This window comes from Molothrus ater, chromosome 7 (genome assembly GCF_012460135.2).
Source record: "Molothrus ater isolate BHLD 08-10-18 breed brown headed cowbird chromosome 7, BPBGC_Mater_1.1, whole genome shotgun sequence".
Classification (NCBI taxonomy): Eukaryota; Metazoa; Chordata; class Aves; order Passeriformes; family Icteridae; genus Molothrus; species Molothrus ater.
The window spans coordinates 12,814,918-12,840,389 of record NC_050484.2 but is presented as its reverse complement, the minus strand read 5'-3'; the positions used below and the strand labels follow the sequence as shown (position 1 = coordinate 12,840,389).

The 25,472-nt window shown below is 47.8% G+C and overlaps 1 protein-coding gene across 4 annotated transcripts in view; it reads left to right on the top strand.

Moving 5' to 3' along the window:
• NRP2 (neuropilin 2) overlaps window positions 1-25,472 on the top strand; it is an 89,330-nt gene that overhangs the window by 48,953 nt on the left and 14,905 nt on the right. For 3 of the 4 annotated variants that reach the window (XM_036386539.2, XM_036386540.2, XM_036386543.2), the window contains exons 11-15: window positions 2,387-2,503; window positions 5,051-5,203; window positions 14,996-15,258; window positions 17,368-17,464; window positions 19,883-19,903. In XM_036386539.2, the coding sequence (XP_036242432.1) occupies window positions 2,387-2,503; window positions 5,051-5,203; window positions 14,996-15,258; window positions 17,368-17,464; window positions 19,883-19,903 (651 nt within the window). Of the gene's footprint in view, window positions 1-2,386; window positions 2,504-5,050; window positions 5,204-14,995; window positions 15,259-17,367; window positions 17,465-19,882; window positions 19,925-25,472 lie in introns of all 4 variants that reach the window. The other variant, XM_036386541.2, reaches the window with a different exon arrangement.

Below are 25,472 nucleotides of genomic sequence, written 5' to 3'. Positions count from 1 at the left end.
CTGGATGGTGCATCACAGCACTGCATCGCTGCCATAGAGGGAGGCAGGACCTCCAGCCATGTGCATGCCAGCCCTTCCACTGCACTCCTCCAGCTTAGAGAATGAGGGGTTTGTCATCTTTAATGCCTTGTGCTATTTTTGGCCCAAATTCTCTTTTACATGTGTGTCCATGCTCATTTTCAATATCAGTAGCAACAGCACATGTTTTTTCCAGGCAAGGTGCTTTATGGTCATTTCCCAGTCTGGGTAATAATTTGCACATTGTAATGTTTAAAACTCAACTGCCAGGTCATAAATATCCCTAGCTTTATTAATCTACAGGCATTCAGCTTTGTAATCAGAGCAGGGCTTGTAATCTTGTGGATTCACCATGTTATAAAAAGCATTTATATCCCTGATGCAACCTGGGGAGCAGAGATAGCCCATGGCATTATCTGCATGCATAATCCAGGCTGGCTACATGCAGCAGGCTTGACAATCCCCAGAAAGGGCCCTCCTTTGCCGGGAGGACCCAGGCATGTTACAAAAGTGGCTGCAAAAACCCAGGCCAATTGCACTTGCTTGGGAACAAGATTAAGAAATGGATTAAAACAAGATGATTAAAATATTTTCAAGAGTCTAAGCCCATGTTCATCCTGCCCAGGTGTTTCTATTTCTTATCAGCAGCAAGCATCTTAATTACTGAGTTAAACATGTAACAGCCGCAACTGGGCTCACAAACTAGCTGGCTACTAACTCAAAAATTGGGAAGCAGGCAGTCAGCAATTGGCTTCTTTCAAAGACCTGCCAAAATTTTTCCTCTGAAGAGTGGAGAATGATGAATGTTCACTAGCAGCTGGGTTTCTATCCTTTGAAGATCCAAACATCTGGTTTCAATTGCTCAGTGACTTTGCATTTTGATTAGCAGTTACCACCAGTTGAACAGACACTTGCAGGGCCAGGGAGGAGTGAGAAAGCGAGCAAGCAAGACCTCTCTTTTTCACTTTCCATTTCACACATGACGCTGTCCTGCCTGTTATTTTCATTATCTCTTGTAACCATCGTGTTGCAGCTCTACCATGGTAACTGATTTTTCAAGATATATTTCTGCGGCTAGTCCAGGGCAGTGCAGCACTGTGATTTACATCCGCTCAGCATCTGTGTCCCATATGGGACTTGCTTTCAAGGTCCTTCCACACTGTCACATTTCAGCTATAAATCTTGATATACAGGAACAACAACCTAAAAAAATGTACCCACTCTAAATAAGTTCCAGCTTTCAATATGTTGCTTTCACCTGCTGCTTTTTTTTGTTCTTTTTTTATGACATTTTTCTGTGCCTGGCTGCTTGCAATTTGCTTCTTGGTTGCATTTGGAGTTTTATGGGGTTGTAACAAATTTGAACTTACAAATTAAAAGACTTTGAGGCTATTTGGTATTTTATCCTGAACAAAAGACAGCCATTGGGAAAAAAAAATAAAAACCAAAAAAAACCAGAGAGTTTATGTACAACATGTTTAATAACAGGAAAATAAAAGGGCATAAAGGAACCTATGGAAAATATTCAATGTATTTAGCCATTTCCTCCTGCTTCTGGCTTTATTAAATGATATCCTGAAGGGTGCCGACAAAGAAACGCAATCACACATAACTGAGAAAAGCTGCCTCTTTCTAAAAGTGGAAAGAATCAAGTCTGCTGTACTCCACTTAATGCACCCATAAAAGGAGAGTCTGCTGGAACCTAATGTCATTTACTGTTGATCTTAATATCCTTCCCTTTCTTGCTTAAATTTCCCCTGACACCTGCTTGGAGGTTGTTACACATGGGCCACATTAGAGAAAGGGAAATTGGACAGAGACCCTTTGAAAGCGTAGTCAGGAGCCTGGAGTGTGAAACCAGATGCTTTCTGCAGTGAGCCAGAGCTCACTAGGGGATCCTCTGGGTCCGTTTGCGGTTACATCATTTGTGGGTTTGAGTGACTTGTTTTATAAATTGGCACAATTGGTGGGAATGTTGTGTGTGTTTTTTCATTGTGTCATATGGCTTTATGAAAGAAAAAGATGTTCTGCTTGTGATCTCACGTATCCAGTAATGACAGCTAAGTGGATTTCCAACTACCCATGTCGATTGTAGATTAAAAAATTAAGAGAAAAAGTAGTGTGTATGTCTAGAGAAGAGGCTTGTTCAGTGGGAACTCCAAATCCATAGAACTCCCATATGGAAAGACAGTTCACTTGAAGTTCAAACCATGCTGACATTTGTAGCATGTGGAAATCTCATGGCATACTTGTTCTATCTCTTCCTGCCATTATAAGAACATGAAGAAAAAGATTTTTGCCTTGTTTCTACTACCTGGGCTTCTTGTTCCGTCTGTTGCAAACAGCTTCTCTACTCCATTTTTTTCAGATGTCAGGCCCACTGCAGAGACACTGGTGCCCACTTTGAAGAGTGAAGAGACCACCACTCCCTACCCTACTGATGCAGAAGCAACAGACTGTGGTGACAGCTGTGGAGAAGAGGAGGGTATGTATCAGAGCAGCACATCTCTATCTCAATAACTGATGGGTTAAGAGCTAGGAAAATACTCTTATCTTCCCATTAGTGCCAATACATGGGGCTGATTCCTGGAAAGCTTAGAGTAATATTATTAGTGATGGGCCAGGATTAAAAAAAAAAAAAAAAAAGAAACCAACCCATAAACAAATCTGCCAAAATCTGATAAGTTCTATCAAGGAAGGATGGAAGAGCAAGAGATAGCAACTAATTCGGTCCCTGGTGTACAAGAGATGAAGAGCTGGTCTCCCAGCTTCCTTACATGACCTGAAGAAACTCATTTAGTGCCCTGTTTGGAACCATCTCCATTCCAGATCACCTCTTGGCTGCAAATCATAAACTCAGAAGGTGATTCAGACTGCCTGGTATGCAGGGCTCCTTTTGCAGAAGTCACAACTGTGGAAGTAAATCACAACATGTATCAAAGACTGATGTCCTGAACACTTATCTGCCTAAGGATCATCTTCCCTGATACCAGCAGCTTAAAATTTAGGAGGACAGTCTGGGCTCCTTGTGTGGGCAGTAGAGAGAGGGGAACACTAACTCCACGCAGAATTTCATCTACCTAGTCTTAGATGGCTGTCAGATGTACGTGAAATGGTTTGGTAACAGTAGCACTTGACTTCTTCTGAGGATGGAAGAAGCTGAATGTTAGTTTAGACTCCATGCTGTGCTTGTTAAGGGCCAGTGCTGGGGGAGGGCTAATCTTATCTGCCTCAAATCCCTGTCTGTAAAAGCAGACATCATATTCTTCTGCTTCTTGCAAGGGGGATGTGTGCATCTAAAGGTTGTGAAATGTCCAGATTAAGAGGAGAGGGCTTGACAGAGCTGTGCAAGGTTAGTTGTACAGCGCAACGATCAGGAAATGCATTCCCCTGGGTGCAACAGCAGAGCCTGGGCCTCAGCACATGTACACAAGGACTTCAAGAAGAATCTCACAAGGAAAAACTACCCTCTGAGATATCTCCTAGGACTTCTGTCACTTCAGCTTTCAGTCCCAGATAAAAAAAATTAATGGGTTTTTAAATAAATAAATTTATAAAGGAACATTAATTGGCTTTTTCACACCTCCCATGGGGATTCTGCCGTACTTTAGTTCTAGAAATGTAAGTTGCAGAAGTAGCTCAAAGGGCCGGATTCTCATTGCTTTGCCTTAGTGGTAAGCCTGTGCAACCCTGCAACCATTAAGGCACTTGGGAAAGTGCTGAGAGGAAATTTAGGCCAGTAACAGTCTCTGCAAGAACACAATTCCTGGGTGCAATCCAGGGCAAGAGAGCAAGCAGAGTATGTCGTGGAGCGTGGAACCAGCCTCCCTGTCAGCTTCCCTCAGATTCAGCAAAAATTTTCATTCTCGTACTCCATAAAACAATGAGTGTGTTTCTCTGGACAATCAGATTTATGACAGCCAAACAGAAACAATGCTGCTCTCCAGGGTATGAGATTAGATTGGAATAAAAGGATCCATGATCTACATTGTTTTATTTTGGAGTGGGAGCATGTAAAAAAAGCCCGCTGCCCCTTGCAGTGAAGTTCTGCTGATGCCTATCACTTGAGTCACTCACCTCCTTCTGGCTATGGCTCACTTTGTGGGCACTGTGATTTAAAACTTCCTCTTTGCTCAGGAAAATCCTGGCCTATAATTAGGCTCAGACATGCATGTCCGCTGAGTGCCTGGTATGGACTCAGCCCATTTCTGCAGCCTCCATGGCACGTGACTGATTCCCTCAGCCCAAGGAGCCAGCAGCTGCCTCACTGCCACATTCAGCCCCTGGCATGTGCCCGCCTGCCCACAGCCTGCAGAAAAGCTCTCCAGAGCTTTCAAAGCTGTTGTCACAGGGGAATTAACTCTGCTCCTGTTTCAAGATGGAAAGTTAAAGGACTCGCCCAACGACCATGTGGTGAGTCCATAGCAGAGCTAGAAATAGAGGCTGGCTTCTTTCACTCAGAATCCAAAAGCTTGAGCTCATGGTGGCCCCACATTTTCCCTGGTAACATTTCCACAAGAAGGTAGGAAGCAGTGAGTGACAGCTCTCCAGGATGACAGACAGCTCCCGTCTGGTGCAAGTGGCTTGGTCTGTCACTCAGGAGCTGGGTTTCTGGAGCACTTGAGATTCTCCTTTTGGAACCAGGCAGGAACTTCTGAGCATGGGGCACTCAGGAAGGACTCTTCCCTGACATTTAAAAAGGCATTTAATTTTGACCACTCTAGGGGAGGAAGAAAAGGTGCTGATTAGAGTCTGGAAGCATTTGGTTCTTGCTTTTATATTTGCTTAGTTTGGTGGATTAGCCACAGGACATGGTGTGAACATTTTGATGATACAGAACTTAAGGCTGATCCTTGGAGCTGAGTAAATGTGAAATAGGTTAAAAGCATCAGTCTGAGTGAGATTTCATGCTTTCTTCAGTTTTGATGGCTTGCCAGCTATTTTAGTTTTGGGTTGTTTTTTAATAGCAACCCTTCATGGGTAGGTCATTTTTTTAATCTGACTTTATTTTGCTTCTATTTCTTTTTGTAAGATTTCCAACTCCCTGCGAACTTCAATTGCAACTTTGATCTTCCTGAAGACCTTTGTGGTTGGTCACATGACTTGGCAACTGGCTATACGTGGTCTTTCCAGCCTTCAGGCACCTGGATTGGCAACTCTGATCCAAGCCCTGACACTGTGCCTGGTAAGATGATTAATACCAACCAAAGCAGGGAAGAGAGAGCTGATGGGTCTTGGTCCATGTGAACAGTATGAATGATTATTGCACAGCTATCATGAGTTGCAAGGGCTGTGCAGAGCTGAACTTCTTTTATGGAAACTTTCAGATGCTTTATTGTATGGTTCATGACTTATTTATAGGACTGTGACCTGAATTATACTAACTGTCCTCTTAGGATGGACTTGAATCAGACACTGGGCTTTCAATCCCATGGGACTGTGAAGGCTAGCCCAGGCTTTGTTCCACATCCTGATCCAAATGTCCTCTGTAGGATCCAGTGCTTTTTCCCCAGAGTGCATTTCTTCCTCTCCCATATGTTACTCAGATTGCCTATAGTCTTCAGCTACTCTGCACTCTGGGCTTGCAGAGGCTGGATTTCAGTCTCCTCCAAGGGAAGGATGAGCTAAGCCCTAAGAGTGCTGGAAATGCCAGCTTCTTGCTGTTTGACTTTTGCTCTTTTTCTCTTCGTGCTTTGGAAGCAGAAGATTTGCATGAGTGTGACAGAGCCTAATTTATGGAGGACCTCATTGAGATGTGCTGGCATGGCTTGCAAGGGAGCCTGCCTCTGGCAATGTGGTTGATAGATCAAGTTCTTCAGCTTCACATCTTGGAACTCACGCCAGGACTAGTGTGCTTTCCTTATCCCTCATTGACTTTGTGGCATGGCTGGCACGAAGAACATTTGCCAATTTCCTTATAACAGTAGGCTGTGTCACTGTAGCACTGCTTCACTCTCAGTCATTACTTGTGAAAGTCAAGGCTCCTGCAGGCGAGCTGGCTGATCTTACCTGTCCTGGGCTCTGCCCTGATGCCTGGTGATTCCAGTGTCTGTGAGTCCCATCCCCATGAGTGTCTGTGAGTCCCTCCTCGCCCTCCCCTGGGTAAGGTTGAGTCTCAGAATGCAAACATGCAGGCGAACCTGTTAGCCACCTGGCAGAGTCACTGGCCAGATTGGCAGTGCCGCCAGCCAGTTGGAAAGCCGTGCAGCCAACACCTGGTAGGCAGTGCTAAAGAGGAAAATATGTATTCCAGAAACATATGGGAAGAGGAGAATCTGCTACATCTCCACACACAAATCACCCCCACACAAATGCACACATCATTTCTCTCTTCAGCTCCTGAGGTGCTTAGCTTTTTTCTAAGAGACACGGTAATGCTGTAAGTGCAGCCCATATGGACATCTGAAAAATTCTTTGGCGTGACATAGGGATACAGTGTCTGCTAGGGAGAAAAATATTTTCATATTTCAAGTGTTTATCTCTTCAGCATTTGAGTGCTTCAGAAGATTAATATCTGGAGCTCAGTGGAGCCTCAGGCAACAGGAGAGAACACTTACAGCCAGCCCCAGACTTAATAACCCTCCCCATCTCATTCACTGTAATAATGTTTAATTAATATAAGTCTCCTGCAAGTAGGATAAAAATTACTTATTTTTATAACTCAGACTCAATTTTTCATTTCATTTCCTCTCCCCTGAGTCTCTCTACAATTAGTTGGCCATAGTTTCTTAGAAGATCCTGTTGTAGCCCAGGAGAGGCTGGTGCTGCCTTAGACAGCAGCACGCAGTCCTTGTTTTTCCCCTCTTTTCCTCTTTCTCCTTTTTCTCAGTTATGAATTGCACAGTTTCACAGTTGGGGCTGGGGAATGTCGTCCTGCTGAGTTCAGTGGTCTGTTTTTGTGCCAGTGTGGAGAGCTCTCCCTTAGGGTGCTGTGCAGTCAGGCACTGTAGCACTGAGGGGGTGCAGGCAGGAACTCCAGCAGGAGGAGGTGGTGGCTCCAGGGGGCTGGAGTGGCTTACCCATAGCAGCGGGGGAAGCCAGCAGCAAACACCAACACAGGCTGAGGGGTCAGCATTGGCACTGCCATGGATCTGCCTCCTGTCTGGTTCAGGCAAGGGTGTGCCATCCTGGCATCTGTGGGCATCTGCTGCCTTGTCCCCACAGGGCTGCAGAAGAGTTGGAATTCAAAGGCATCACTGCTATGCCTCTCTTTGGTCCTGCTCTTAGAAATTAAGAAGACATGACACAAAAAGAAGCAACTATTTGCTTTTTTGCTCCCCAAGGAGCTTTTAAAGGCAACTGGAGAAACATGAAAAAGAGGCAATGCCAGCTCCTTGGTGGGGACAGAATCAAAGCATTGTTTGGTTCACACTCCCCCATTCTTCCCCTGCCCTTCCCTCGTGCTCCCTCCAGCACTTTGTTTCTAGTTAGAAAATTCACGCTCAGACTCCAGGGAGCAAGGAATGAAAAGCCGTTGTTCAGGGTGGTCTTTGCTTGTGAATTCCCCACCCTGGGGTGAGCAGTTGGGTGAAGGAGAGCAGCTGTGCTTGGTTAGAGGCAGGGCAAAAGTTAAGGAGAACTCAAGGCTTCTGGAGCCCAATTTGCTCTGATTTAAAGGTGCTGGCCCAGGCTAGAGGCCATGGCTGCTCCACAGTAGCAAGAAAGTGTGCTGTGCCTTTAAGAGCTATGTGGAATGTGGTTTAACTTCTTTTGAAAATGGCAAAACAAAAATTAAAATTAAAAAGGAAAAAATAATAATGAAAGGAAGAGCCCTGGCTCAGTCTGCATAAGAGAGAGGAAAGGAAATGACCATGGTGAAATATCCTCTGTGAGGCACTTGATTAGAAAAGTCTGCTGAGAGACAGGCCTGAATTCCTCAGATATCTCCCAATTTCATTTTATGCGCTGCATGCAATCCCTCCTTGTCTTTGGCACGGAGAACTTCTCAAGACTGACAAGACACCCACTGCTCTCATTCCACTATTTTTATTTCCAAGATACTCTTTCAGGCAGCTCTGCATTTCTTTTTTTAGCCCTGTGTTCCTTGGGCTCTTTGCACCATGGATTAACTCCACGTCCTCTCCTGCAGGCTCCCATTACACGTCTGGGGACCTCATTGGTGAAAGTGGACCCAAAGTGCCCAGCTCAGCAGAAGCCCAGCATGGTTCCAACTGCTACCTGCCCTTTGCAAGCCTAGAAAATACCATTGGCTCCCTTTTCCATGCCCCCATAAGAGATTGTCAGGATTTTTCCCTCTATGGACTTTCAGATGCTTCCCATCTGTAGAAAGATTCCCCTTAGCTGCACCAAGCGAGCTTCACGGAGCAACAAGTTCAGGTTTCAATGAGATTTCATCCCTCCTCCTGCTGCATGCAATGGCAGCATGCCATTGGTGTCAAGATAAAGGTCTTAAGACCTGAAAATAAATCTGGGTTAATAACTTGGGCACCTCAAATTTTCACCATCTTTGAATTTCACTGGGGTCTTGATCCTGAAGGGTCTAAAGATCCTGGGTTGTATCCTTAGCTGGTCAGTGTGATTGTATTGCTCTCACTGATGCTACACTAATAAGCCAGTACCAAAGAGATGGAATCTCCGTGTTTTGCCCACTTTTTCCCCCTTCCCTTTTCTTGCAGTGCTTAAGCAAATACCTTGTGGTTCTAGAAGAGAACTGTGGGATCTGCAGCTTTACCATGTATTGCTTCTCCTTTGGGTGAGCACAGCGTCAGGGTCAGACAGAGCCCTGGCAGTATCGTGAACCCCGTGTTGTTCGGATGTTGGCAGCTGTACATGTGCACAGAAAAGGAAGCACTTTTAACCTTGCACTCTCCTGACCACACAGCTCTTGGGCTGGGCTGCAAAAACCCACTGAGAGCTTCTCTTGTGGGCCATGGCCTTGCTGGCTTGGAGGGTCAGGAATGCTGCTCAATTGCGTTGCAGGCGCTGCAGGGAAAGGTTTATTTGTTTCAAAGTGTTTTCGGCGGAGGAGTGTTTATAGTGCTCTGAAGTTTCGTAAGAGCTTATTTTTTAAGAGAAACAAACGTTAAGCTGTTTTTAAGCTGATGGTGACCCCTTACCATTCCTGTGTTTTTCCCATGGGATCTTTAAAAGGGAAAGTTTCATATTTTTCCTGCAATCCATGAGAACTGCTGTTGGAAGGCCTTGATTCTACTGTGTCCAAACTAGCAAAAAGGTTTTCATGGTGTTAACAGGGCAGGGCTGAACTGAAGTGGGTCTGCACTTACTCTCATGAGAGTCTCAGGGCTTGCGCCTTGGGGACACAGTTTGACCTCAAGGGTCAATCCTGTGTCCTTTGAAGTAGGAAGGAGTTTTACATGTGGGGTGGTATGAAAGTCAAGCATTTCTGTGCAATGAGTGAGCAGCTGCACACTGTGGGAAGGAGACCATATATCCATCTCTGTCTCTCTTCGCTCCCCTCATGTGTGAGGCAGATTGCCTCTCAGCAAAGCTGTACGTGTCTCTCCTGACTCTCATTTGCACAGTGAGGACAGCAAATGCTAGAAAGTCCTTCATGCCCTGGCTGCCCACAGCATGGCAGAGCTGGGACACCCCAGCACCCCAAACCCAAGAGGTTTGCTGAGCGTCAGCTGCTCAGTGTGAGTTTCCTGGCTGCAGGCTAGGGCCAGGCTCTGGCTGTCCATGTGCCCATACTGCCTTTCATGAGAGGAGGAGGTATGGCCCTGGTCTGTTCTAGCAAAGCTCCTGCTTGCTTGGGCTGGGCTGGAGGCAGAGGAAAAGAAACCATTTCTCTGGGGCTCACTGCTTGCCTCAGTTGCTTTTTGGACCCAAACACCAGTGACACTCCTGCTTAAAAAAGCGGGCTTGAATGCTCTCTGCAAAGCAAGACACCTCTCTCAAACCTTAGCTGTGCACCACCCCATGGCTTCACAGCAGTGGGTCACAGAGCAGGGCTAGGGAAAGCAAGTGCGTGCAGCCTGTGCAGTGCAGCACCGGCCTGCTCAGCTCTGCAGTTGTGCAGCCCCAGCCTGCTCAGCTCTGCAGCCATGCAGCCCCAGCCTGCTCAGCTCTGCAGTTGTGCAGCACCAGCCTGCTCAGCTCCCATGCAGCCCCAGCCTGCTCAGCTCTGCAGCCATGCAGCCCCAACCTGCTCAGCTCTGCAGTTGTGCAGCACCAGCCTGCTCAGCTCTGCAGTTGTGCAGCACCAGCCTGCTCAGCTCTGCAGCTGTGCAGCCCCAGCCTGCTCAGCTCTGCAGTTGTGCAGCACCAGCCTGCTCAGCTCTGCAGCCGTGCAGCCCCAGCCTGCTCAGCTCTGCAGTTGTGCAGCAGCAGCCTGCTTAGCTCTGCAGTTGTGCAGGCACAGATGCTGGGCTGGTGGGACTGTGCCCACCTTTCATGCAGGGGCAGGCAGGGTGCCCACCACGCTGCCAAAGGACAAGTTTTGGTGGCTGGCAGCTCACGTAGCATAAATGGCAGGATCTAAGTGGCATTTGATTTGTCAGGGACACTGTGCCCTCCCTGCACTCCCTGGGAAGGTAACAGGACTCACAGTTGCACTGTGCTGTTGAGGGCACAAGGCTTAATTGAGAGGATGTAATGGTGGGTCCATTAGAAGGGCTCCGGAGAGCAGGCTGAGAGCCTGGTTCTGGGTAGGTGTGGGATTTTATGCCTTTTGATGGGCTGATTTAGAGACTGAAATGGCAAGTACTTGGCAGGCTAATTAACACATAATCAAAATTGAGGGGATTTTCCAGTAGATGCAGTGATCTAGTTAATATAAATATTAGTTTTATGGAGGATTGACTTCCCATCGTAAATGAAAGTCTGTCATTGAGGAGAGGCCTGTCATGAAATTATAGTGGCAGCCTTTTGAGGTGAATTTGCATGATTTGCCAAAAAATTTAAAAATGTGATAGCTATCAAATTTCAATCTGCATAGTCATGCAGCTGCCATTCCCTTGCTACCAGACCACCCTGCAGTCATGAGAGCATCCGAGCTGATCTGCTCCCCAGGAATGGCAAGAGCTGATGCAGCTTCCACCTCACATGCCCCAGAAGAACAGCAGGCTCATGCCTCACTGGGATGTCCACTTGGCCATGACACAGTGTGCTTGTGGTGGCATTTGGGGCTGTGCAAGCAGCAGACAGTGCCCACAGCAGTGTGGTCACCTCTGGGATTTGACAGACAAGAGGTGGCTGCCACTGGGCTGCTGTGCTGCTAGCTAAAGCACACCGTGCAGCAAAGGAGAGTGCAGCGACCTTTGGAGGGATGTAAGTGAGGGCAATTAATGTGGTTCCTCCACAGGAGTAGCAGCTGTAACTCAACAATATCCAGTGAGGGGGAAATGCAGAGGGAGTTTAAAATCTCAATAATTGCTTGTGTACATGCTGCCCAACATGTTTTGCTGGAACACCTCCAGATATGCTGCTGAGATTCGTGAGGGAAGCTGCTTTCCTTGAGAGAGGGTGTGAGATGTGCAGGACCCAAGCACAAGGCAGGCTGACCTTGCAGAAGGGGTAGCTGCTGTGGCTTGTGCTTGCAGTCTGACCCAAAATGTAAGGCTTCATCCCCCATTGCCCCTAATGTCCTCTCAGATGGCTTCCTAGCAGGAGGGGGCAGGTGTGCCAAGAGAAAACCACGTTGCCCAGATGGTTGGTTTGCAGAGCCCAGCTGGTGATTTATCCAGGACTCACTGCCATGCACACAGGAGGGGCTCTGCCATCATCTGGCTGGGGTGGTTCCATGTTCACATTACTGGCTCCCTTATATCCAGATGATCCCATAAATTGTCCATGAGATTTATTCCATAGCATCAGTTGCAAAACAGAGGTAAAATGCCTGAGTGGGTTTTCCTGCCTTTTTTGAGCCGGCGCTTTGAACTAGCAGTGCCAGTTCTGTGGAGGATGTAGCTATCATGTTAGAAACAGAGCCTGCAAAGCAAAGTTCTGGGAAAGAGATTAAAATGCACTTCTGATCCTGGAAGAATTGATCAGCTCATCATTGCAAAGCTCTCTTCAAGTGTTTTAACAGGGGAAATCAGCCTTTCAGATGCTTTCTGTGCCAAAGGCTTCCATTTACTGTATCAAACAGAGTGACTACTGGAACCACCAGGCTTCCACATGCTGTTCCAACAATTACCTCCACAGTGCCCTTATTCAGTCAGTCTCAGCAAATTTGTAGGGCTTTTCCAAAGGTCCAACTAGCCATTAGAGTGATCCAGCCATTTCATCTTCAAATGACATAGAAAGTCATGCCTGCTTGCACTTGGCTTTCCACCCCAGAAACTGGTACTGGTACCAGGAGCAAGAGTGCACGGTGCCCAAACCCACTGCTATTTGCAGGGGAGCAACTGGAATCACCAGCCAAAGACTGAGCCTCCTTGGGACTGACAGTAGGTCCTGGAGAGATCTCTGAGCCCCAGCAAGAATTGGGCAGAGAGCACAGGAGATGGGGGGTTCCCAAGTCTCTGAAAGATCCTGTGTTGCTGAAGGGAGCATTAGTTTTGGCTGCAGTTTAAGAGTTTCTTTGATTTCACAGTTTGATAGGAATGGGAACAAACAGAAGGTCAGTGTCAATCCTGGCAGGAGGGATGTGACTCAGAGGCACACAGGCTCTTCTGCTGAAGTGGCAAGACAGCCACACTAGATACCACTGGCTTTCAGGGTGAGGATAATGGGAGGTGTCCAGCTGCACCATTAGAATAGTCAGTCCCCTCTAGTCAGCTGTGGGCTATGGGTAGATCCAAGGATGGCTCAAAACCCTGAACTCAGTCAGACAGCTTAGGTACTGGCACCAAAGGTTGGTCCTGAACTTTGAGGATCTGGATTTGATCATTCTTCAACCTGGCTAGTGCTTTTATTTAAGATTTGCCTGTGAGACCATTTCAGCTGTGAGATAAGTGTATGACTGCAGTCTGATTTGCTCCCTTGTTTGTTGCTGCTGTTCTTTTCTTGTTGCTGTTTTTTTATTTGAAGAGGCTTGTAGTGAATTACAAAAAGAGGATTTTAATTCAGGAGACCTTGATGACTTATTATGCCTTATCACTCCTTAGGCATGGAGTACAGCTTGTTCTTTTTTTTAATTCCTACACTTGTTTATCTCCCACATCTCCTCCTCCACTACTACCACTCTGAGGTAAATCACAAGAACACTCCTCCATTAGAAAACGGCATGGTACTTTTTCAAGTGATTCACTCAAGCAGGAGTGGGCAAACACACTTTCATCTTTTCTGCTACTGTTTGCTGGCATAAAGTGCCAAGTGGCACAGGGACATTTCACAGGGGCTGGAAAATTTTGCTAAAATGTTGCTGTTTCTTTATGTGGCCAGCTGGGAACAGATTTGTCCTTCATACAGCAAAATCAGTGAAAGTTCATAGGAGTGGATATGCTTTTGAAGTACTTTGATCACACATGGTAGGAGAAGAATGATGGCAAATATTCCTGTTATCTTGTCCTAAATTTATTTTAGAAGGCTGCGTAGCTCACAGTGGTTGGTTTCTGCTCTCTGGCACTGACATCTTGCAGCAGGGCCAGCACTGTTGATAGATCTCCCTTGGGCTGTGATGTCACCTGACTGCTGAGCAGCAGTGATGTCAGCTGCTGTTTTCTGTTGGGACCTATCTTACCATGGATTCCGAGTTCAGGTCTCTCTGGTTTAAGTTTTGGAGGTGTTTTGAGCACACTCTGTAAACATTCTGTGTACAGACACTGTTCTTGCCACTGCTGTGGGCACTGAAGCCACAGGGGGAGCAGGGCAGGCAGGGCCAAGCTGCTGCTCAGAGCTCGGCCCAGCAGGCTAAGATGTGGGGGAAGGAACTGACCAACCCTTCAGTGTAGTTCTGGGGCAGAGGTAATCCTCTTGTGCCTGGGCTGGCACATGCTGGCATGAAGCACCAGTGGCACTTGCCCACTGTGCAGCAAGAGCAAGCGTGCACATCCCTCTGTTGGGCAAAATGCAAAATCTAGCAATATTTGTAGCTGGCCTGTCTGGGTCGCCTTGCTCTGCAGCTGGAGCGACCCAAGGGATTCCATCCTGACATTGCTCATGATGGAGAGACAGGTAAAGATCACTTCAGCTACACACTGGGCTTTCAGTCTGTGCTAAGGGACTTCAGACATCCAAGCTGCAAATGGGAAACTCCTTGAGGAGGCTTTTCATCAGAGAGGGCTGGAAATCACTGATTCCAGCTAAAGTCAGGTGTGCCTCGGGATTTGTATCCATGTGCTTTTGCTGCTATTGGTATTCAGATCAAGTATCTCCAGTTCCAGCCTCAGCCTTGAGCTTCTCCTGGGATATCAAGTGTATCAAATCTCTCCTCCCTGAGGACTGACAAAAAATGTGGCACACTTAAAATATAATATTAAAGCAAGTGAATCCTCTGTTGTATGTATTCCAGCTACCTTCAAGTTTGCAACCACCCAGTTGTCACCTATGCATGCTTCACACATTGGGTCCATGTCCTTCCTCTACGCTGTGCTTTAGAGGCTGTTTTGCTGCATTACAGAAAAACTGAGAGCCAGAGTTTCATTTTGTTGTGTGTATCCTCAAAACAAGATGAGTTTTCAGCACTGGTGTTTAGAAAAACCCACCTCAGGCTTTTTCACTGTGGAAGCTCCCAGTAGAATAAACACACATACTCCCTGCCAATGCAATTATCATGGCATCACTTCCTCTGACAGTAACTTGCTCCAGCTGTTTCACTTCTTCTAATTATGTCAGTCTTTTTCTTAACCACTTTCTGCTGTTGGTCTCCTACCCAGGGAGAAGGTGGTGGCTGGCGAGGGAAGTGTGCAACTTGATGCCCTGCCTGGGCTGCACAGGGTACAGCAGTGGCTCAGCTGGATGAGCACACAAAGGGTGCTGGTGTGACACCCCACTTTTGCAGGCATGGGGCTGCACTGCCATGCAGCACTGCCAAAGCCACTTGGCAGTAGGTGAGACACTTGTTGCCAGTGGCTGCAGAAAACAATAGATTGGTGTTTTTCTCCCTAAACAGATGTCAAGAATTACCTGCAACTGCAAAGCAGCGGAAGGCGGGAAAGCCAGCGAGCCCGGCTCATCAGCCCCACCATCTATTTGCCCCAGAGTGCTGTCTGCATGGTTTTCCAGTACCAGGCATGGGGCAGCAATGGGGTGATGCTGCGGGTCTGGCGGGAAGCCAGCCAGGAGCACAAGGCACTGTGGGTCATCACGGAGGACCAAGGGGAGGAGTGGAGGGAAGGCCGCATCATTTTGCCAAGCTACGACATGGAGTACCGGGTAAGATGCTTGCAGAAGCTGTGCTGGACCAGGTAGACTTCTCCAGCATCTTGATCTCAGTGTTTCAGAGCCCAGGCCCATTCATCATTGGGAAATGTGGCTGTTTTCATTGTGTTTCTCAAGTTACCATAGTAACTAAGCTACACTGTTTGTTATTCTGAGAGTGCCTGTCTTCTGCACAGACTTGGGCCTTTGTTCAGCCTGTTGCCTTTCATATTCCTCAGATCTCCCATTTTGCAAATATTCTCCCTTTTTCTTTTTTTTCTTCTTTTTTTCCCTTCATTTTGTTTTGTGCATTTCTTCTCCTTCCAAGTGAAGGTCATCAGATAGTCTGACCAGAGGCAGCTTCAGGGAGCAAACCCAGCAGCCAGGAGAAGTGGGAAGCTGGGAGGGAGCACAGCCAGCTCCTAAGGGTGGGCAGCAAACAGCCATTCTCCAGCCTCAGCTGCAAGTGTTGACATAGGAGAAGGAAGAGGGAATGGAGGCTCGTTTGTGAATTCTCTTCTCTGATACCTTAGCCTGGATCAGAGGGCTCGGTGCCGGGCTGTAGGATCATGGCCCTGTCCCACTCTCAGAGATCAGGGGAAGAGAAGGGATGAGCTGGAGGGAGGAAGGGAAATGTGCTGCCTTGCCACAGCCACCTGAGCCCCTCTGGCACAGCTGTACCAGCATCCCATGGAGAGGCTGCTGCTTCCAGGAGTGTCTTTGGCACAGTTGTCCCTTCCGGGCAGCGTGCCGTTTGCCAGGGAGACAGTGCTACTGTTGTCACTTGTTAATGAGCATCAGCACAGCGTCCAGCACCCTCCAAGGCAGAAGGAAATATGGACTCCCAGGCTTGAGGCAGCAATTTAGTGACCACCCTGGTGGGGAGCCTTGCTCCAGCCAGCTCCCAGCCCTGACCCTGACCCAGGGAGCTGCTGCTGTCAGGCCACTGATCCCTCCAAACTGCTGCCTCCCACATGGGTTGACGGCCCGAGCTTGGGACCCACAGCCCAGACATTCCATTGCCTGTGCAGTCAGATGCTCAGCCCTTCAGGGAGGTGTCCTTGAAGGCAGGCATGGATCCCAGGCACCTTAGATGAAAGAGGGCACCTAATATTGGGAGAGGAGGTTTGTGAAGTACGTAGCCCTAGGAAATCATTTGTACCCTTAGAATCCCAGTATCACTAGGGTTGGAAAAGGCCACCAGGATCATCAAGTCCAGTCATTAACGCAGCATCATCATGTGCAGCACTAAAGTATATCCACAAGTGCCACATCCACATGCCTTCTGAACACTTCCAGGGATGGTAATTCCAGCACTTCACTTGGCAGCCTATTCCAATGCCTTCAGAGTAGGCAGGGGGATATAAAGCAAAAGCTGGAGCTGTCTGACTAGTTTGTATGGGTTTGGCTTTTTAATAAAATACCAGGAAACACAATATGGTTACAGATAAGAATGATGGGCACTGGCTGACTACTTTGTGTGCTAAACGTGAATATACCAGCATGCTGAATAATGGCGTCATTATGTAAATATTGCAAGTGTCTCCACTCAGCAGTTCTTAGAGCTAACGACTCTACTTATTTTTGTAAATATATTTTGCCTGTGATTAAGTAGGAATAGGCTGACCCTTCTCCCCTGACATTTCAATACTTCTTATGTAATGTTGATGGGAACAGCACTTTACAGTTAATGTAGTTGTGCATTTTGTGTCCTTCCCTTCCTTTTTGTGATCATAGCTCAGTTAATACCATGGGCCAAAGCTGCTGCTGCAGTAACTCAGAGTTATGCCACTTGCACCATCTGTGCAAGAGCTAGGGGGGATTCACTCAGTCTTTTTTCCTTATGAGAGGCACTTAACTGAAAAAATTGCAAGCCAGGAGCTGCCAGGCCAGGCAAAGATCTCTCTGTTGAACCTGTCCAGGCACAGCAGTTTTCCCTGAGAAAGGGCTGGCAGAGGCAGGGCAAGGAAGCAGGACTAGTGTCAGGTGATCCACAGGTCTGTAGGGAAAGCCTGGAGCAATTTCCCACCCTTTCCTCTGGGAGCAGCAGCCACTCTCCGTAGGTGGTTCTAAGCTGGGAAGCGCCCAACTTAGCACTGACATTTCTGTCCCGATTTCCCACAGATCGTGTTTGAGGGATTTATCCGCAACGGCCACTCGGGAGAGCTGGCCCTGGATGACATCCGGCTGGGCACCGACATCCCGCTGGAGAACTGCATGGGTACGTGTGCATCCCGCCTGGGGGCAGGGAGGCAGGGAGGGGGCACCTTGCCTTGCGAGCTGTCAGTGGGCCACACCTCCCCTGGCCGTGTTAGCAGGAGCTTCTGGATCTCAGCTGGGACTTTGATTGCCCATGAAAGAAAGGAGGGCAACTCAGCCTCTGGGGGACAGGGCTCTGCCTGCGTTGGTGTGAGGAGAAGGGAGCACATGTCTCTGCCACGCAAAGCTGAAAGAGCAGCTGAGGGTTACTGAGGACTATTCTGTGTGATAAGGACATACATCAGATTTAAAAGGAAAGTGCTGAACAAAAGAAGCCAGCTGTCAGTCAGTATTACACACTTAGAGGGGCCAACGAGTTCAAAAGGAGTCTTCTCTAATAAGAAAAAAAAAACTGCAGAGAGGTTTTACAGCAATGTTAACACAATAATAAAAGAAATTTTTGCCCTAGAATTCACCATTCCCCAAACCAGGCCAAAAGCCAGGTAAAAACAGAAAGGACTTGGGGGAAAAAAAGGAGCAAAAAAGTGTTTCAGCAGTTTGCAGGCGGAGCCACTGCCTGCACTTTTCCTCTAGCTGGAGGAAATTGCAATCACGCGGATGGCTCTGGCTGCTGTCTTGCTTGGGTGTGTATTTAGAGGTATCCCAGCTGAGCATGGGACCAGCAGTATTTAATTAGTGGGAGCTGTGCTGAGAGCTGCCCGGAGCAGCAAGGTCCTGCTCTTGTGCATGTCCTGGGAGAAGCATGTTTCACTAGGAAGTGTCTGACCCATCCTGAAGCCAATGAAAAAAGCAGGGAAGAGCTTCTCTCCTTTTTGGGCTTTGAAAAGCCCCATTCAGTGAAGCTGCTCTCCTTACTCCCACCAAGGGATGATCCCAGTGCCTCCCAGCCCAAGCAGGACAAACACTCTGTCCCAGGGGGTGTTTCTCAGGGGAGGAAGCACCAGACAAACCATGCTTGGAAAGAGCTGCTTACATTGCTTGCCGCCCTATGTGGGCAGGTGAGGGTAAAGATGGTGCAGAAACCAGCACTGATAATAAAACACAGGACTAGGAGTGTCCCAGAGAGGCTCTTAAGCACCATCAGTCCCCGTTTCTTTGATGCTTTGAACTCTGCTGGTCTCCCATCTGTCAAAGGAGCTAATACTTCAGATGTCAAATTCCCTGTATTTAAGGCTTGACAGTGGTGTTTTAATCTCTTGCCTTCTATGGCATTAAAGAGAAGCAAGAGCCATGATTAACACTAATAGTATTTCCTATCTAACTTCTTTGGAGCTCAGCAATTCACCTAGCTCCAGTCTTATTGTATCTTGGGCCTCATGAACCTAAAGCTTAATATTTCAAAAACAAATGCATTAATAAATTATGAAGTTTCAAGCATTTTCAGACCAAAAAACACACCTAACTGCTATACAAAATTATTTTACCCTGTCTAGGAAGTTGAATGTGGATCTTAAAACCCATAAGGATTGTTTGTTTCAGATGGCTCTGAAACAAACATTTCCAGCAAAGGGTTCCCACTGCAAACTTTAACATAACTTAGGGGTCATTTCCAGTTTCACCAAAATAATAATGAAATGGTAGCAATACCATGCTGCTGTCTTTCTTTCACAGCCATGAGAATAGCTGACTCCAGCACAGGCTACTGTTTTTTCAAATATAATCCTTGGAAGTAATCTGATTCCTTTTTAGCATGAAAGAATGCTAATAAGTCACAATAATTTTTTCCTTTGACAAATGTGTCATTCGCATTTTGAACCCAAATGATGATTTCATAGCACTCAGTAGAGCCAGAGTCTGCTTCTGTGACTCACAGGCATAATGCAGAAGTAATCTAAAAATAATCAGAAGTCTATTACTTCTGCAAGAAAGTAATCAGTAGTAAGTACCGATTATTGCTTTTCAGATCCAGTAATTTGTAATAGATTACATCTTCAAAGTATCTTGAAAGAAGGAAAACTATCACTTGCCTTTGTTTCTTGTCACTGTGAGATGGAGAGGAGCAGGGCATCACTGCCCAGAATTAACACAGTTCCCGTGTGAGAAACAGTGCCAGAGTTGAGCCAGAACCAAAACCACTTTTGGAAATTTAGGGGGTTTCAGGGTTTCATCACTGGGCCAGGTGAGGCTTTGTCATTGGATGACTCAGGCCAGCCAGGCTGAATATAAATGACCCTCAACCTCAGACATATTTTCCTCTGAAGTGTGTTTGAGTCAAAGCTTTTTGTGTCTGTTTGGTCCCCAGCTGGAGCCAGGTTTCTCACAGTCCTGGCTGAGGTTGGCTGGCTCCCTGTGCTGTTCCCAGCGAGTGGCTCCTGTGGAAGCCTGCTTCACTCAGCCACTGCAAATCAATGAGGATGTGAACTGAGGACTTGGTGTAATACTCTCCTCTCTAACATGAGTTTTTGTTTTTCCTCTGCAGAACCCATCACAGCTTTCCCAGGTGAGAACTCCTACTTTCCAGGTAAAACTGCACTTCTCTTGGTGGTTTTGTTCTGCTGGCATGGGCTTTTACATCAAAGGAAAGCAATGTGTGTGCTTGTACAAACAGCAAATGTTCTGAGCACTGAAATGGCAAGTGTGTACTAAACTTCCCCCACCACAGCAGCAGGAGATGGCATCCTCTGACTTCTGCTAGGTGACAGAAAACAGGCAAGCAGGCAAGTCCCCCGTCTTGGGACTGAATAGCGTTAGGAAACCTGCCATCATGAGAAGCACTTAGCTCCTGAAGAGCAGCTAAGCCTGGAAGGCTGAAGAATAAAGAGTAGTTTTCAACTGACTTAAATGGAAAAAAAAGAGTAGCCAGTTAAAAGTGAAATCTGGTGGGAGTAATTCACATTGTTGTGAGGGAAGGTGGTTCTCTAGCTCACAGATGCTCTGGCAGTGGCATGTTCAGTGCTGGCAAAGGAGGGTGGGGTGAGTCTGCTTGGAAGGGGAAGGGAGTTGGGAGGTATAAGTGAGAGAGAAAACTGCCATCAGAAGCTCTGAAGGTGACAGTGAATAAAAGGAAAACAAGGTGAAAATGGTATATTTAACAGCTTAATACTAGCCTGGAGAATAGAAACCAACACTTCTCTGATCAAACCTGCAGGGCAGGAGAAAAGGTGAGGAACTCCAAGGAACTGCCTCTCTCTTTTCAGGGGGGGTGCTGTTTGTCTTGTTCTGGGGTGGGAAAAACTATCTACTTCTGCAGACATCAGTTTAGTCTGAGGGGTTTATGGGTTTTTGAAATTTGGATTTTGTTTTCCTGCCTGCCTCTTCAGGAATATGTCTGGGGTTGTGTTGTGATGAAGAGCAAACTTGGAGTTCCCCTTAATTTTGAGAGTTGTTTTGTCAATTGAATCAACATGCCCTTTGCTTTCACTGGGACATGACGTCTGTACTGTGCTGGTGAACTGTAAGATATGGCTGGACTCTATCCTAGAAGCAGCTGCATTTCCATGTGGGCAGAGCTGTCTCTCCTGGGTGTGTGCATTGGGAGCGATGGCAAAGCAGGCGCCTGAGACTGAAGGGACATGCACGACTCTGTCCCTGGGGATTCAGCCTGTGGAGTGTTACCAATGTGAGGGACAAGTGCAGGGTCTAACACCATGTTTTACAGTCACACCCATAGTGTAACAACTAGGAATTCAGTTCTGCTTGTTTATAGGCTTATTTATCTGATATTCAGGCTTGTGGTGTTACTGAAAAGCTGCTGTGATATTCTCAGGTGGCAGTTAAAGCCTCACAACCATTCATGACTTCCACCATTGCTCTGCATTCTCCTAGGCCTGGTCTGGTATCTATTTTACAAACACCATCCTTGTCTTTTGAGACTTGTTACAGTTTGAACCCCTCTCTGGGTCCTCACATTCTATTCTAAAGTCTATCCTAAAGTCCTGCTAATTCATATTGCTTGTCTTCCCCTTTGCCCTGCCCTGCTGCCTGAGTGCCTCCACTTCCCCATCGTAGTCCCCAGGGCACACTGGCTGGGGAGAAACAGTGAGGTCCCTGAGCACCACAGGCAGATGCTGTTACAGGCACTTGCCAGCTTGTTCCAGCAGCTCCTGCCCATTCCTGGCTCCCTCAAGGACATCCTAGCATGGTCGTAACAGGGGAGCAATTGCAATTGCAGCAAAAGTTTGAAAAGGTTCCCCTGGATGGTTGGCAGGTATAGATGGCACAGAGGGATGGACTGACCTGGGAAGAAAAAGTAAAGTGCAGAGGGAAAAGATGGAGAAGTGAAGATGAAGACTGGAGGCAATTACATGATAATTAAAATGAGGGAGAGACAGACATGCCCAACAGAAGGGGAGGGTAAAATGAGGGAAAGAAGTCCCTGGCTGGAGAAAAAAATGGAGCTGGAGAGGAAAAACCATGCATGAATTACTGAGATGTTCTATAGCCCCCACTCCTGCAATTACATGATGAACTGAAAAAGTCAGATACCATTAAAAATAATAGCAAATCCTTCCTCTCCTGGCTTGGGAGCAAAGCTGAAAATATGCACCTTACAGGCTCCAGGATCACAAAGCAAATAATAAGAAGAGAATTTGTGTAGGTGGAGTATGTTTCACCTAGTAGTTTGGGACCTTACAGGACCAGGAAAGTGTGCTTCAACTGTACTGCCTTTGAGCATTGATGCATTCCACCCTTAAAGAAAGGGTACAACAAGTGTCTGGAAACAAGGAATTAGATAAATACCAGGTGAAAAATAAGAGATATATTCCAAATAATGCATGGAGAAAAACCATGGAGAAAAACCACAGGGAGAATTTACCTTTGGGACTGGTGGATTCTCTCCCTGCTGGTATCCTAAAGTCAAGATAGAGATATCTCTCTGGAGCAATGACAGGTAGCAGTTATGGGGTTGAGACTGACACTGGTTTTGTGGCATTCAGATTAGATGAGTGTAATACTTGCTTTCATCTGTGTCATCTGTGAAAAGTCCAGCTGTGTTGCTTGTCCACAGCAGTTAATGTCAGTGATTTCGGGAAGGAATATGAGCTGTGACACGGCAGTGGCAGAGCAAGGCGGGCAGCCCTCCAGGCAGCTTTCTGGAAAGGATTTTCTCCTTTTTCTTTCCTAGATGACTATTGCTTTTCCTTCTTTGGGTTTTGATTCTCAGTGCAAAACTCCAAAACTAGTCCCTATAGAGTGTTCCCTACTGGAAAGAGAATGGGGCAGTACCTGGCCAGGGTGGAGGTGCGAGGACCAGCAGCACAACCATGTAAAATATCCACCCTCTAAGGATTAAATCAGGTTTCCACTGACTGGTGTTCCAAGCTGTGCCATAAACACAGCAGCCACAAACTTGACAACAACAGCAGGAGGCAGTTCTTTATTAAGATGAGAGCACTAGTGAATAAATGAGGAAGGGCAAGTGTGTGTGTGGCAGAAGGCAAAGGGGAGTGGAAAAATTATTAAGTTAAGAAGATGGATTTTTTTTTCCATCTCCCTGAGCAGTGAACTTCTCCACTAATATAACAGAAAACTTCCAGAGAGCAGCAGAGCCAGTAAAAACAGAGCAGATAACATCAGCTCTGTGTGTTGAGTGGATGGGCAGCTATATTTAGTGTCTGGCAATGTAAGGAAGAACAATCATTAATACTGGGAATTGGCTTCATTAGGGCTTAGAGACAACTGAGTGTGATTCCTTAATGACTTCAGTTGCTAAATGAACTCTCCAGACTTCTGCTATCTCCTCAGCAGGACCATGCAGTGTGGAAACAGGGGTTGAGGAAGGGCTCTGCACCACCCTCATGCTTGAAGCCCTGGCTGGGACATCTGGAGTGGGTCAGGGCCAAGCAGGGGCTGTCCTGAAGCTGCAGCCAGCTTGAGTTCCCCAAGGGACCTTTCCCACAAGCAGGATCATCTTCAGTACATCATGCTGCTTCCCTCCATCCCCAGGCAGGCAGAGATGCACAGGGAAGGGGCAAGGGCTGCAGGCTGGGCACTATGGCACGTGCTCCTCTCTGGCCAGACCCACCCTTTGTACACTCAGCCTCCCACTGGGCAATGTACAACCATCAGCAGGAAGCCTTCCTCCCACTCTCTTGAGACTCAGGGGCTCTTGTCACCCCTGACACCTGCCCCTCTCCCCATCCCAGCTCCCACCATGGGACCTGCTGCATATCAGTGGTGTGAGAGGCTGTTTGTTTGTAAATCTCTCACTGAAACAAGGTGCTATGTAAGCAGAGACTGTCACCAAGTGTAAACACAAGTGGCCTCTATACAGCAATCAGCCCCACGATTTCCCTGGGGGTCAGCCCAGCACCCCCATGCTGTCAGGCACAGGAGAGGTGTTGCTGATCCATTGGGGATGGTGCTGGGTCACATTCGGGTCTGGGCCAGCTCAGCCAGCTGGATCTGTGGAGAGAGACAGTGGGGGGTTATCAGTGAGGCTCAAGGCAGCACTGAACATGCTCAGCCTCCCAGGGAGCTGGCAGCAGCCCCCGTGGGATGTCCCACACTGCCAGCCCCATGCAGACAGGTGAGGGGCAGCAGCTGCTGGGGAGGCACAGGGATGTGCTGCTTTCAGTCCCCAAACCAGCATGCCCAGTGGAGTTAGGGAAGGAGGTCAGAGGGCTGCCTGCTCCCTACCTTTGCCATCCTTAGCACACAGCCCAGCCTGTATGCCCCTTCTGCAGGCACTGTTGGGGGGCAGGAGGGACAGGGCCACCCCCGCTCCTGATGGTGAGGGGCAGCTGGGGTGAGACAGGTTGAGAGCAGCATATCTCCAGTTAGGCTTCTCCTGAGACATCCGAGTTCCTTGCCTACAATGACAAATATGTGGGTGGTTCCCAGCCTCCTGCTCTATAAAAGCAGGATTTGTCTTGCTTGTGTGTATTTTTCCTAGCTTTTGAGGTGTTTTTTTTTTGTTGTTGTTGTAGCTATTCATCTGGGTGCACTGTTCATTCTTGGTTTTAGTCCCTGTGCCCAGTTTTTCAGGAATAGGGAGAGGAGAAAAGCCCTGTGAGTGGCAGAGGAACCATCATTTTGCCTCATCTCCTGTGCCACTAGCAGCAAAGCCGTCGCCATCCCAAATTTCCAGCCAGTGACTCTGCTGTTAGGCAGTGTTTGTAGGGGAGGGCAGAGGCTGTGCTGCAAGATGCCCTTGCTGCTGGCAAAGCTGAGCGCATCCTGCACTGTTTTGTGTTTTCCCCTTGGTGTCCTCCAAGCCTGCTCAGGAAACCGAGCTGGAGTTTGGTTAGCACAGAGCTCAACACTGTGCGGACACCAAACCCAGGAGCCCCCAAAGTTCTGCAGGCCAGCACCGAGTCAGGGAGCTGCCCCCACTAGCCAGCCAGGGGCAGGAGGAGAGGGTGAGCACAGGAAGGGGGTCAATGTGTCCAGCAGCAGAGCAAACCCTCCTGAGAATTTCCCTGGGCACTGCAGCCCCCTTGAAGTAACCAGTAAATAAACATGGTGCAAAAATACCTCCCTCCCTAGTTATTTGCAGCTCTCCCCTGGGAGCGCTGCCGGGGAGGTGGGAGCAGCAGCAGCAGTGCAGAGCGGTCCTGCCGTGGGCGCTGCGGTGCATGCAGGCTGTGTGGGCCCCCTGAGCCACAGATGTGGGCAGGATGTCCCCGAGTGACCCGGCCAGGGACAGCAGCCCGGCAGCCCTGCCCTGCAACACGCCGCAGCTGCAAGAGCAGGAAGGGCTGGCCGTGGCTGGGCTGAGTCTGGGCACTGCCTGCCCATGAGTTCAAGGGAGCCTGGTGCTTCTCCAGCCCTCCCGAGGTGTGGTGCTTTATCAGCATGAATCCATAGTCCTGGCTTGCTGAAGCTGCAGAGAGCATAAGTTTCTTGTCTGAATATTGAGTTGAATTTTGCAGCCCATGCCCTGTTAATAATTATTACCATCCCTTCTTGCTTCAAGAAATAGTAAGGAAATCTGTGTAGGTCTGTGAATGGGGCACCTAGTGAGACTAGACCTGTGTGCAGAGCACTTTCAGACAGAGAACTTCTTCTCTGTCTTTGCAGTAAGAATGACAAATGCTTCTCCCTGTAATCTCTTTCCCAGTCTCCTG